Source organism: Typopeltis vanoorti, chromosome 12 (genome assembly GCF_054136105.1).
Source record: "Typopeltis vanoorti isolate ZY-2024b chromosome 12, IOZ_Tvanoo_1.0, whole genome shotgun sequence".
Classification (NCBI taxonomy): domain Eukaryota; kingdom Metazoa; phylum Arthropoda; class Arachnida; order Uropygi; family Thelyphonidae; genus Typopeltis; species Typopeltis vanoorti.
Genome location: NC_143560.1, coordinates 53,401,231 through 53,415,210, shown reverse-complemented (window position 1 = coordinate 53,415,210; position 13,980 = coordinate 53,401,231). Strand labels below are relative to the sequence as shown.

At 36.6% G+C, this 13,980-nt stretch overlaps 1 protein-coding gene across 3 annotated transcripts in view; it reads right to left on the bottom strand.

Annotated features, from left to right (window-relative positions):
- Nucleotides 1-13,980, bottom strand: part of LOC150100793 (glycerol kinase 5) — a 329,559-nt gene that overhangs the window by 158,891 nt on the left and 156,688 nt on the right. For all 3 annotated transcript variants that reach the window (XM_090401274.1, XM_090401275.1, XM_090401276.1), the window contains exon 8: nt 2,423-2,560. In XM_090401274.1, the coding sequence (XP_090257400.1) occupies nt 2,423-2,560 (138 nt within the window). The remainder of the gene's footprint in view (nt 1-2,422; nt 2,561-13,980) is intronic.

Here is a 13,980-nt window from a genome sequence, read left to right as displayed (position 1 = left end):
CCGATCTGTAGCAGCAACCAATTTTATATTTTGTCCTACTGGCCTGAATCTCACACCAGATTGCCTCAAAAGAACTGATATTTGCCTGACTGACTCATATTCTTGTTGGCTATTCATGACATCATCAGCAGTACCCAACCCCTAATCCCAAAGGAAGGAGATCCACTAGATGCAAAAATTGGAGGGGAATTAGTCTACTGTTAGTACCTGCAAAATCTTTCTATATATATATATATTAAGAGAGAGGATAAAGCACCTTCGTAGCTCAATTGAAAAAATAATGGTATGTTGCGCCCTTTGATTAGAAAAAGCCTATGTTCGATTCTCGTCATGATGGGAGGGATTTTTATATGGATTTTTTCAATTGAAGGTGAGTTCACTGATCTCATATGGAGGTAGCAGGATTTTTTCTCCCGGAAACTCGGATTTTTCATCCCACGTACAGACAAAGTGGCCTTTCAGAACACATGCAATTTACAGACAAAAAAATACTAGTGGTGGTGGTGAGTAGATAGCATTGATCTAGATGATTCATTCATTCATTCATTTTGTATGGCGATTCAACGGCCATGAGCCACCTTTTAAGGGGAGGTATGGCACCACCTCAATCTCCCCTATTTTTATCTGGGATGGGGACTGGCATAGCTGACAATTCAGATCTATGGCTGGAGGGATTGTCTTAAGTATTCCTGACTGTATCCATGTATGCTCACAGGGCTGGTTTGCCTGCTGCAGGATGAAACCCCCCCCCCAGATAAACTGGGGGAAAAACCCTGCTGTCCACGGCCAAGACTGGCTAACTTGGCTATGGCTGAGGAAGATCCTTAAGCTCCTCACGTCGTCGACGGGAATCGAACCTAGGACACTCCTTCCCCAGGCATATGTTGCGAAGCGCATAGCCACTAGGCTAACTGAGCAGACATCTAGATGATAATGGTAGTAGAGGTTCAGTATAGCTGGTGGATGGAGTTGGGGAGTTGTAAAGTAGGTGTCCTTCCTCAATGAGTCTATGGATCCCTTGGAGGTGTCACGAAATAATAATCATATTAAAGCATAAACAAGTTAGTATTAGAACAGGTGGGGGTAAAAATGTACCTTAAAGTAAAAATGCATTACATTTTTACTTTAAGGTACATCACTGAACAAAACATAGACCTTTAGAAGCTCATTATAGCTAAATTTTATTGATTCTTCCAAAGCATTTAATGCTATTGATACAAAAACATTGAGTTAATTATTAGAGGCTATGGAATTCCTGATAAATATGTGAGAACAATCAAAGAAACGTATAAAGGAAGTAAAATTTGTGTTACTGCACAGCAAACAACGAATGGTTTGAGATAAGGTCTGGTGTGAGACAGGGTTGTATAATGTCTGGTTTATTATTTAACATAGCCACTGATTGAATTAAGAGAAAAGTTAGACGTAAGAAGAGGAATTAGATGGAATCCTATGTCACCATTAGAAGATCTAGATTATGCAGATGATAGTCTTACTATCATCAAAGCACAATGATATATATGTGGGTGGTCTGAAAGGTTCTCGGCCTAACAATGAAAAAACGAACTTATAATTTCAAAATTATTTTTATTTTCAAAATAATCTCCCTTAAGAGTATTACGTTTATTGCAGTGCTGCTCCAGTGTAATTATCCTGTCCCTGTAGTGTTTCTCAGTAAGATCTGCAAAATACCCATCTACAGCTGAAATCACCTCTTGATTCAAAGAAAAATGCTGACCAGCAAGGAAGATTTTTAGTTTTGGGAAGTGATAGAAGTCAAAGAGAACCAAATCTGGGGGATAGAGTGGATGTTCCAACGATTCATAGTGCAGATCCCTTAATTTTCCCATTGCCAAAACACCTTTGTGGGCAGGTGCATTGTCCTGATGAAAGATGATTTTTTCTTCTGCAAACCGAGCCTTTTCTCACAAATTGTTTTGTCCAGTCTAGTTAAAAGATCAGAATATTCCCCGGTTATTGTTTTACCCTTTTCAAGATAATAAATAAACAAAATGCTTTAGCATCCCAAAACACTGATGTCATGACCCGGCGCTGAACAACCGGCTTCTGTCCACTGTTTTGACTGCTGTTTGGATTCTGGTGTGTAATGGTGAATCCAAGTCTCATCCACAGTAATAAATCGACGCACAAAATCAGTTTTATTCTTGTTAAAACGCTCCGAGCACTGTTTAGAGATTTTCAGTTCTAATGAAACTATGCATGAGGATGTTTCTCATGGATTATGCTTTTAACACTTTAAAGGTAATCAAATCAATAATGATTATGCAATCTGTGCAGTTAAGGATTAAACTAAAGTTGAAAAAGGTGCTTAAAACTGCAATTATCTTTTCATAATATACAACGATGTTGATCATGGTTAGGGATTTAGCAATTACTAAGAAAAAAATGATTATAAACTTACCTGATAAGGATCGAATAATCCTGTAACACAGGCACAGGAAGCATCGGTTGCATGCACTCTGCCACCTGACAGTTTCCAAATGAGCCATGTATCTAATGTGCCAAATAATGCTTGTCCTTCTTCAGCCCTAGCTTTAAGCTTAAAAAAAAAATAAATAAATAACCACTTCATTTTATAAAAATAAAAACACCCTGGGGACTTGACCTGTATTTCAGATTCACAAAGAATATAAGCCCAAATCTTCCAATATAGCTTTTTATTATAATACAATAGAAAGAGAGGGAAAGAAGGACTAGAAGCAAAAAGGATACACTATGATGAAAAGCCAAATGGCTAATTTTTCTGGCAAAGTTAGTTAATATTAAGGGGATAAAAATCCCTCATTATTTTACAGCCTGTATGCGAAACTCTAAGATCGAAAACTACGATCTATGAGTTTCGTGCCGAAGAACTATCGGCAAATCCAAGCGTAAGTGACCACTTGGTAGTACAACACCAAGGCAACTTGAAGCAAAGGTGGAGCAAGCTCCCTCACCATCCTTGATATTTTCTCATAATGTGAAAACACAGCCCCTAGGAGCTGTGTTTTTATATATATATATATATATATAGGCACACCACTCTGGCATTCATATAGTGAAGGTATGCAAGTTCTTTTCACTTAAACTTTGATATCATCCAGGTCTACCTACTCACTGATGAGACCTCAAAGCATAATGTAAAGCAGTATTACATCTCCTAGGAGCTGTGTTTTCACATTATGAGAAAATATCAAGGATAGTGAGGGAGCTTGCTCCACCTTTGCTTCAAGTTGCCTTGGTGTTGTACTACCAAGTGGTCACTTATGCTTGGATTCGCCGATAGTTCTTCGGCATGAAACTCATAGATCATAGTTTTCGATTTTAGAGTTTCGCATACTGGCTGTAAAATAATAAGGGATTTTTATCCCCTTAATGTAAGGATACACTATGTTCTCTAAGAAAAGTGTGGTTTATGCATTACTAATTCTGCACCTTATATACAAACAATCTAGTCAGGAAAATACCTGAAATTTTTTCGGCTCATGCTGAGGACAAATTATGCTTGGAAACATGAATACAATCTCTTGTCAAGTATACCCCCCACCTCTAAAAAACATGTCAACTATGTTTAGTCCAGTTGTTTCGTGTAACCAGAGAAAAGTGTTAAACAGCAATCACTTAAAATATGAACTGTTTATTTTTGGAATTCAAGTGCTCTGTCAACAACAGAATATACAGTATCTGTTTTGTTGGCTGAATGTACACAGATCCCCCTCCCCTTCCCTTTTCGTGTTAGGCCTGTCACAGTAAGTAGCTTGGCTTCTTAGCAGTTAGGGTGGTTAATTTTATCTGTTATGTCTATTATGACCTTGAATTGCATGTGTTTTTCTGGCTGGTTAATTTTGCAGGATGAAAAAACTCTACCCTTCCTATGGGAACAACTCGCCTTCAGTTGAAAAGTTCTGTTAAAAGGTTCTTCAACATCACAACCAAGATTTTAACCCAGGTCTTTTCAACTAAAGCATATTATTTATACTGACTTATGGAGACTCTTTGTTTCGTCTCAGAAGTGTCTCATTAAAAAGAAGGGGAAAAAATTATTGGCAGGCCTAATATATTGAATATGTGCAACATATCAAATGCCATTTTGTTCAGGATTTTCTGTTGTGATTCTTAGACTGAAATGGCTTTTTGCAGAGGGGAAGGAGAACGTTCTTCTCTACAAAGCTCACTGACACCATAAAGAGCGACCATGTCACTGTGGTAGTTGCTAGTCAACTGGTGATAGGTTTGGTCCATGTAAGTTGCAACAATTACATTTGAAACTACTCATTAAAGAAATGTGATAGCTTGATAGACAATTCTAATTTGTAAACACTTAAGCTGTTTACAAATATGTACATGCATATATATATATATATATATATATATATATATATATATATTTCATATATTAGGTCTTCATGGCTATTGTACATGTTTAAATCACTTATATGACTAAATAGCCAAAAGTTAACTAATTTATTTTTACAGGCACTACTAGTTTTATCTTTCTAGAAGACTTCATTGGGTGCATTAATGTCAACCTTAGCCACAACCTTTTCGACGGTTACTCCTCTGTTATTCAGCTGTGGTGATCTCGAGACCATATCCCTGTGTGCGAGAACAACATCGAAGCTGATCCACGAATCCATTCTAATTTTGAGCAATCCGTTAATAATTTAAATCTTTAGTGATGTACCTAAGTAATTTTTTTTTGTGTGTATCTCCTTTTTACTTCAATATATTATGAATCCGATGAAGTCTTCTAGAAAGACAAAACCAGTAGTGCCTGTGAAAATAAATTAGTTATTCTGTAATCTAATTTTCAACTATTTAGTCATATAAGTGATTTAAATATATATATATATATTTTTTTTTTTTTTTTTTTTTTTCCTTTAATATACAGTGTTTCCAGAAAGGATGCAAACATTTATTGGAGGGGTTGGGTAAGATACAGGTAACAGTTATTTAGAGAATCTATAGAACCAATAAAACCTTTCAGCTATTTAAGTACAATTTTCAGTGAAGATGACAAATTAAATATGGAAATAGACTACAGAATTAGCAATTTATGGTATGGAGTCAAATGAATAAACTTATATGGAATAAGAGAGAAATTAATCAAATGCTAAAAACTCATTAAGTTAATGAGATCCATTAAGTGGATCTCAGAGCCACATTAGGAAAAAACACTTAAGACTGAAGATCACAGATATGAGAGTTCAGAGAAACATGAAGGGAGTGAACAGATGGCATCAATGGCAGAACCTAAAATGAAAATATTAGAACCTAACATTGTTAGCATTTAGGAATGTGTGAACAGAGATAATCACAGGTGGTATGGTCATTTAAACAGAATAGGAAAGAAAATATTAGCAAAAGAAGGTTTTTTTTTTTTGACAGGATACCAGGAAAAAAGAGCTAGAAAAAGAAAAATCCAGGTAGACTGATAGAGGAGATATTCCTTAACAGACCAAAATTATAAGATCTAATGATATTAAAAGTCTTACAGATAACAGATTAGGATGAAAACTATCAATAGGAAGTTGGTAATGATGTAAACTTTTTCACATAGTACTATCATATCCTGTACACTGAGGATATATATATATATATATATATATATATATATATCACTAATTTAATGAGTAATAAAAATTATAACTGACACTTGGAGTACCAAGTTTTGTATTTGGGATGAACAAGATGAATGTATGCTCCATGCATACCTTGGCATACACCCCAACCTATAACATCAGTAATTTCAGAGAACTATAACTACAATGTTTAATTTTTTTTTTTTTAAATCTCTTGGAGTGAAGGCAGTTTTGACACAGATTTTATCCTTTATATAAACTTCTCAGAAAAAATGATTAAGGGTATAAGTTCAGAACTATAAAAAGACCTAGAAATCAGTCCTTTTTCCACACAACTATTCAGAAAATCGGGATCCCAAGTTTTTTTTTTGCCCAATTTTCAAAATACAGGTCTTGTATACAGCTAATTTAGTGTTCCGACTAATTTCTTTCTTATTCCATATGAATTTATTCAATTGACTTCCCACCATACCAGCTTTGCTGATTCTGTTGTCTATTTCTATATTTAGTTTACCATCTTCAGTAAAAATTGTGCCTAAGTAGCTGAAATGTTTTACTTGTTCCACAGGTTCTCCATTCACAACACAGTTGACATTTTCAATGATTCTGCCTATTTTCATTGTCTTTGTCTTTTTATTGCTGACCTTCATACCATATCTATTACAACAGCTATTCAATTTAGTCAGAGAATCTTGCAGACTTGTAGCGGATTTATTTACAAGTATAACATCATCCGCATAAAGCAAAGAGCTGACATTAACATCTCCAATTTTGATATCAGGTTTAATACCACATTCCTTCATAATGTGATCCATATAGATAATGAATAACAGAGGGGATAATGTACATCCTTGTCTCACACCAGATTTAACATTAAACCATCTTCCTCTACTTCCTTCAATTCTAACTGCTGACTCACAACTCAAATAAAGACTAAGTATCGCTTGATATAATGCCCCATTGACACCATATAACTGCAGCGTATTGAATAGCTTCTCTCTTGGCACCTTGTCATATGCCTTTTCCAAATCGACAAAACTTAAATACAGATCTGTGTTATATTCCCATGCTTTCTCGACTATTTGTCGTAAAGTGAAGATCTGATCCTGACAGCCTCTATTTGGCCTGAATCCAGCTTGTTCTTCACCAAGCTTTTCTTCCACAATTCTTCTCAACCGTTTCTCAAGTATACTTGCATAGATCTTGCCAGGAACACTCAGTAGGGAAATACCTCTGTAATTCTCACATTCAGTTTTATTTCCCTTTTTATATATGGGTACTATGAGAGCTCTACTCCAATCATCGGGAATTCGTCCCTCTGTCCAGGCTTTCTGAACTATGCAGTGTAGCCACTGTAAGACTCTTATACCACCATACTTCAGCATTTCTGGTCGAATATCATCTACTCCTGCTGCCTTTCCACATTTCAAGCCTTTGATGGCTTTTTCTACTTCAAGTATGGATATGTATTCCTGACTGCATGCCTGGTCAGTGTTTTTTTATCACTGTGCTGTCATCACTGCTTGTTTCATTTAGCAGTTTTTCAAAGTAATTACTCCATACTTCAAGGATATCTTTTTCTCCTGTTTTCATTTCACCTTTATCATCTGTAATTCCTTTTACAGCACTCTTTCCTCCATTTCTAAGCTTCTTCAACAACCTCCAGAATATTTTGCCACCTTCTTGATATTTATTTTCTATATTCTTGCCAAAGTCCTCCCATGACTTTTGTTTAGCAAGTTTTACACACTGTTTAGCTTTCTTACATTTGTCTCTGTATTCTGTAAGAGTAAAAGCTGACTTATTTGCCAGGAACTTTTGATATGCTTTCTTCTTTTCCTTCACTGCCTCTTTAACTTCCTGTGTCCACCAGGGAGTTCTGATTTTTTTATCCTTGCACACAACCTCACCACATGCCTCTCTGGCAGAATCAATCAATGTTTCCTTCAGAGTTTGCCAATGAATCTCCAAGGTTTGATTCCTGTTCTCAAACTCTTTCATTTTCTTTTCAATAATATTTCTGTATTTTAGTCTACAGTTCACATCTGAGAGCTGCTCAACTTTTATTCGCTTTAAAACTTTCTTACATGTTATTCTTTTCAATATGAAATTCAATTTTATCCTGCTCAAGACTAAATAGTGATCACTTCCAATTTCAAATCCTCTGTACACTCTGGTGTCCTGCACCAGGGAGAAAACATCACTATCAACAATAACATAGTCAATGAGACTTTTCTTATTCCTAGCCTCTTCTCTCCATGTGAATTTGTGCACATTTTTATGTTGGAACATGGTGTTAGTAATAACCAGTCCATGTCCTGAGCAGAAATCCAACAGATATTTGCCATTATTATTAGCTTTGCTCTTTTCTCCAAATTTCCCCAAAATATTTTTGTATGTCTCACAATCATTTCCTACTCTGCTATTTAGATCCCCAACAAGGACCAACTTTTCCTTTTTCATTGTGTCAGTTGCTTTTTCTAAATCCTCAAAAAATTCCTCCACTTCTACCTTAGTAGAACCTTCTGTGGGACCATAGGCACAAATAAGTCTCATTGTCCAGTTCCCCATTCTCATATTTGCGCACATTACTCTACTTGAGACTGACTGCCATTCAAGAAGATTAGCCTCGTATTTTGTGTTGAATACTATGGCTACTCCTTCTTTTCCTTGATTGTCATTGCCTGAATATAACATTTTGTATTTATTGCTCAGAAAGATCTCACCAGTTTTGGTCTTTTTTGTTTCAGTCACCCCTATTATGTCGATCTGGTACTTATCTAATTCCTCAGCTAGCTCCATTTCTTTGCCATTCAGGCTTCTTACGTTGATAGTACCGATCTTTAACTCTGGTGATGTTGAGTTGGGGTTTGTTTTCAGATTTGTTCCAGTAGCTGACTTTTCGCTGTTCGCCCTGGTTCCCTGGTGAAAACAACGGGGGGCCTTGTTTAACCGGGCGACGCCCCAGCCGGCATGAAATTTTGTCATGTTGTACCATCATTTTTTATTTTGGTTTAACCAATAAGAATACAATTTGGTCGGCTAAATCCCAAATTGCCAGCCCATCCTCGTTCGTTCAGTATCAAAGTAGATACCCAACAGGGTGCACCACGAGAAGGTGAGGATTGGACATTAGGTCAGAAGCCCTGGTCGGTTCTCCGCATTCCTTTAAAGGCTATGTGGAGGGGAGGTCTCCTCTCAGTTATACAGCTTTGACCCTTAAGCATATAATGTCTGAAATAATGTGGGTTCTACAATCAATTTTCTTGAGTTAACGGGATGAAAAACCCGAGTTTCTGGGAGAAAAAACTCGCTTGCCCGTGCCAGAGATCGACTAACTCGGGAACCAGTTGAAAAAAGGCTCAGAAAAATTTCCTCTAGTCAACGACTAGATTCGAAACAAAGTCTTCCTTCGAGCGGTCAAGCACTGTGGTGTGCAAATGCCACATCTACTGAGCTACACAGGCTCTGACTATAGTAAGATATACATTCCAGGCAGACTTATTAGCTCTCTAGTTGTGAAAGGGAAAGTACTTGAAAAATACAGAAGTAGTTGTTGAGAAAATACAGGAGATACAGAGGAAAGGGGGAGGTGAACTGGAAAGTTCTGAAAAATACCTAGAACAGAAACGATATTAAAACTGATAAGCACAAGAAAGAACATGAGTTACCTTCATTATTCTGTTACTAGCATGTTCTTTCTTGTGGTTACATCAGTTGCTTTAATATCATTTTTGTTCTAGGTGTTTATCAGAACTTTCCAGTGACCCCCCCCCCTCCATATGCCTTATGTGGGTGTTGTTGGCTAGCTTTAGCTTTGTTGGGCAGGAGTGACTAAGAATTAGTTACTCAAATCTTGGGAAGTTTAATACAACCACATTTATTAAGATTACATCGGTTTTTTAAATCCGATCCTGATTGTAAAAAAAGTCTTTCAAATTTGTATTTTTTGTGGTGATGCACAATATTTTTTCTCCCCATCCAAATCCTCATCCAAGACATGGTCAGCAAGCTCTGAATGTTCATATTTATGATGACAGATGTACATTTTCTTCTAAGCAGATGTTAGCAGATCTTCCAGTTTGACCATAATGAGGTAAGTTACAGGAATGAGGAACTTTGTAAAAACCTGGAACTGAGAGAGGGAGGTAAAGGATCCATGGATGAACGAGTGAGGGTAGCCAATTTTAGATAAGCTTTGAATGACGTGCAGAGACTACTTTTTTTTTTTTCAAGAGTTCTGGCTATTTTATCTGAGTTGTCCCAAATATAAGGAACAATGATAGCATTACTACTATAGTCAGCATGTTGAGAGGGAAGCAATGAACAATTCATTTGTAGATCTTCTGGCCATTGTAGCTACTGGAGAGGAAAGTCTGGCAAATAAAGCAGAGTTGAGCAGCTAGAATGTCCGTTCTCTCTTCTAATATCTGTTTAGCCTTGCTAGAACAGAGACTAGAAGCTCTATTTACAAGGGTTTCGATAACATCACATTGGTGAGGGGGGTAGGGGATGATGATGGGAATGTTTGTGTATAGATCTACAAATGGTGGGTTTTCTATAAACAGAGAGAAAGGGTGCCATTAGGAAGATGTGCAATTACAGTATTTAGAAAAGGCAGGCTATTTTTATTCTTTTATTTTTTCTATAATGAACTGGATTCTGGGGTGCTGTCTGTTTGGAGGAGTAGATGGAGGAGTAAGGAGTCTTAATGTGTCTGAGCTATATGGCCAAACAGAGAACAAATCAATGCATCTTAGCCAGACAGAAGGTTTGAGAATAGCAGTATCAAGAGCAAATTTTTCAAAATCCTCCATATAATAATTGGCTGTGGGGAAGCCCATAACTATATCCTCAATTTGTTTATAAATAGTATATTTTCAAGTGAAGTAGCCAAAATGATCAATTGTATCTGGGGGGAGAGAACAATTTAAAGTTTCAGAAAGAGGGATATTAAAAAAGAGAGGTGATATTATTATACGGACACCTCCATGGAGTTCAAGGGCTCATTGCAGGAGACCCAATCTATCATACCTCTCCTTGAACCCATTAATAGACAAAGCACTCACAACTGACTCTGGCAACACATTTCATTCATTCACAACTCTACAAGCAAAAAATCTAGTCCTCACACCTCTACTACTCACACCTATATTCGACTTCCTGGAATGACCACTTGTTCTGGTTCCTTTAGCTAAGTGCTGAAACATTACCCCTGTATCAATCCTTTAAGCAACTTAAATATTTCTATCATATCCTCTCTATTTCTCCTATCAACCAATTTTTGCAATCCACACACCCTCAATCTGTCCTCATAGGGAACATTCCACATGTCACTCACCTCTGAATCCTCTCCACCGCTTCTTCATCCCCAAGACACCCACAAGACCAGACTTGAGCGCAGTAATCCAGATGTGGACGTATCAAGGCCTTATAAAGAGGAATAACAACTTCCTTATCTCTCACTGTTAATGTGTTCTTCAATAGCCAAGTAATCTTAAGGGCCAAGTAACCTTAGCAATATGTCCTCTAAACTTTAACTCTCTGTCTACCACCACCACCACCACCCCTAAATCTTTAGCTTCATTTATTTACTGGAGTACAGTGCCATTTGTCCCAAAATGCTTAACTTCAGATTTCTCAAAATTAAACTGATGCCCATTATCTTTTACCCATACTGATAGCCTGTTTAAATCATCCTGCAAGCTCTCCAACATCACCTTGATTAAATATTATTCTGCCTAATTTTGCATCATCAGCAAACAACTGAATATTTCCTTTCAGGTTTCATAGTGAAGAATGTATGGAGAAACAATATTGATAAGTAACGTAATTATTTATCATTAAGAAAGTAACATTCAACGTTTCGACCTCTGTATTGAGGTCATCATCAGGAAAACATACACATGTATAATACAAGCTATATGACAATACACTATACAAAAGTAAGATGAATCTAAATGTTTGTTAATAATTTATCCTAGCCTGACCTCTGGTGGGAGGAAAAAAAGTTCAACTACATTAAATGATTTCTGAAGTCCTCTGGTATTAAGACTTTCTTCTGTTTGGGGTTATTCTGGATGCTATATAGGTTGAAGATAGGTCCTCCAAATTCTTGGAATAATTATATAATATAATATAATAATAATATATACTATATATATAATAATTCCATCATTCTGTTCAGATTTGGATAATGTTTCAGCATTTCACAGGCTTCATTGAATTTTCTTTCAAACCTGGTTTTGGTGTGGTGTAGACTTGGTGCCTTTCCAGTCATTTCTGTGACATGTTTGGAGTGCATGGTCTGACAGGCCTGTTTTACCATAGTGGAGGTATTTAATGTGGCATGTGTGTTCATCTTTTGTAATTGGGATGGTATATTGAATTTTGTAAACTCCTGGGTGGGCAAGATATGAAAGCGGATCTTTGGAGGAGCAAAGCAAATTTTTGAATTTTGCACGGGGTTCAAAGGTTGTCCTAATATTGTATTTGTGTTCTAACTATTTTGTCCAAAATGCTCCTAATGTACGGTATGGCTATGACATTCTTGTAATCTTTTTTGCTTTAATTGGCATTTTTTTTGGAGGATTTTGTGAACCGTTTTTTTTTTTTATTATAGTCATTTTTGACAAACGTTTGGCTAATAATTTCAAATTCTTGGTTCAGGGCCTGTTAACTGCAGCAAATTGCTAGGGCTGTGTGTGTTGAGGATGCTAATGATCCCTATTTTTTGTGTTGGATGGTGGTATGAATTTTTATGTATGTACTGGCCTGTGTGTGTGTAGGTTTATGTAGACTGTGAAGGAGAGGCAGCCTGAGGAAAGACGTGTAACAAGTGTGTCTAGAAAAGGAAGAGAGTTGATCAGGTGGCTTAGGAATGTATTTAATGTTTCAGGGCAGTGGGGAAAAATGGCAAAAATATTACATAGGGGAAACAGGACGTACCATCCCAATTAGAAAAAATGAACACAAACACCACATTAAATACCTCCACTATGGTAAAACAGGCCTGTCAGACCATGCATTCCAAACATGTCATAGAATTGACTGGAAAGGCACAAAGTTGCTACACCACACCAAAACCTGGTTTGAAAGAAAATTCAAAGAAGCCTGTGAAATGCTGCATCATCATCATCATCCAAATCTGAACAAGAATGATGGATAAATTATTCCAAGAATGTGGAGGACACATCTTCAACCCGTATAGCATTCAAAACAACCCCAAACAGAAGAAAATCTTAATACGAGAAGACTTTAGAAATTGTTTAATGTGGTTCAATTTTTGTTTCCCCACCAGAGGTCAGGTTAGGGTAAATGAGTAACAAACATTTAGATCCATCTTACTTTTGTATAGATTATTGTCATGTAGCTTGTATCCCATACACATTTATGTTTTTCTGACGATGACCACAATACAGAGATTGAAACGTCAAATGTTACTTTCTTAATGATAAGTAAAGCAATTATTCTAATATGTGTGTTGTGTCTCCATAAATTCTTCACTATGAATGCTGACACTGTGTAACCTTAACTTATTTCCTTTCAGGTTATTTCCTATATTATTTATTTACAAATTAAACAGCAATAGTCCCAGCACTGAACCTTGAAGCACATCACTAGTCACCTGTTTTCGCCTTGATTCTGCCCCTCCATATACCACTTTTTCGTATCTGACCAGCAAACATCCTCTTATCCACTTAACCAGAGTCATATCTATCTCCATTTGTTTTAATTTGTATAACAGAGTTCATGTGGTATTCTGCCAAATGTCGTTGCAAAATTCAGCAGAATCATCATACTGCTGTTACTCTATTATATAAAGTTAGTAATTTACTAAGGCATGATTGACCCTTCACAAAGTCATGTTGTCCCTCATAAGTATCATATATTTATCCACCCATTCTTGAATTCTCTTTTTGACCAATTTGTTCAGTACTACCATGCCTGAGAAACTGATTGATATATAATTTGCTACTACAGTCTTAGAACCTCCCTTATGCAAGTGAATATTATTTTGCCCTCTTTCCACTCCCTTGGTACTCTACCTGAACTGAGACTTAAATTAAAGACCATAAACAGAGGCATTGCTAGTTGCTTTGCACATTCTCGCAAAATCCTAGCGATATCCCATCTAATCCCATAGCTGTATTTATATTGAGATTCTGCAATATCCTAAGAATCTCCAATTCGTCCATCTCTGTTCCCACATCAGTGTCTGTCACACATGTTAAATCAGTAACCTCACTAGGATGATGTACTATTGCAAAGTGTTAACTCAACTATTTATCTGCTTCTGTCTCCTCGTGATCATCATCCCTCATTAAGGTTAATCTTCCATAGTCATTCTTCTTTTTACTTGCCACATCACAAAAGAACTCTTTGGTATTTCCTTTGG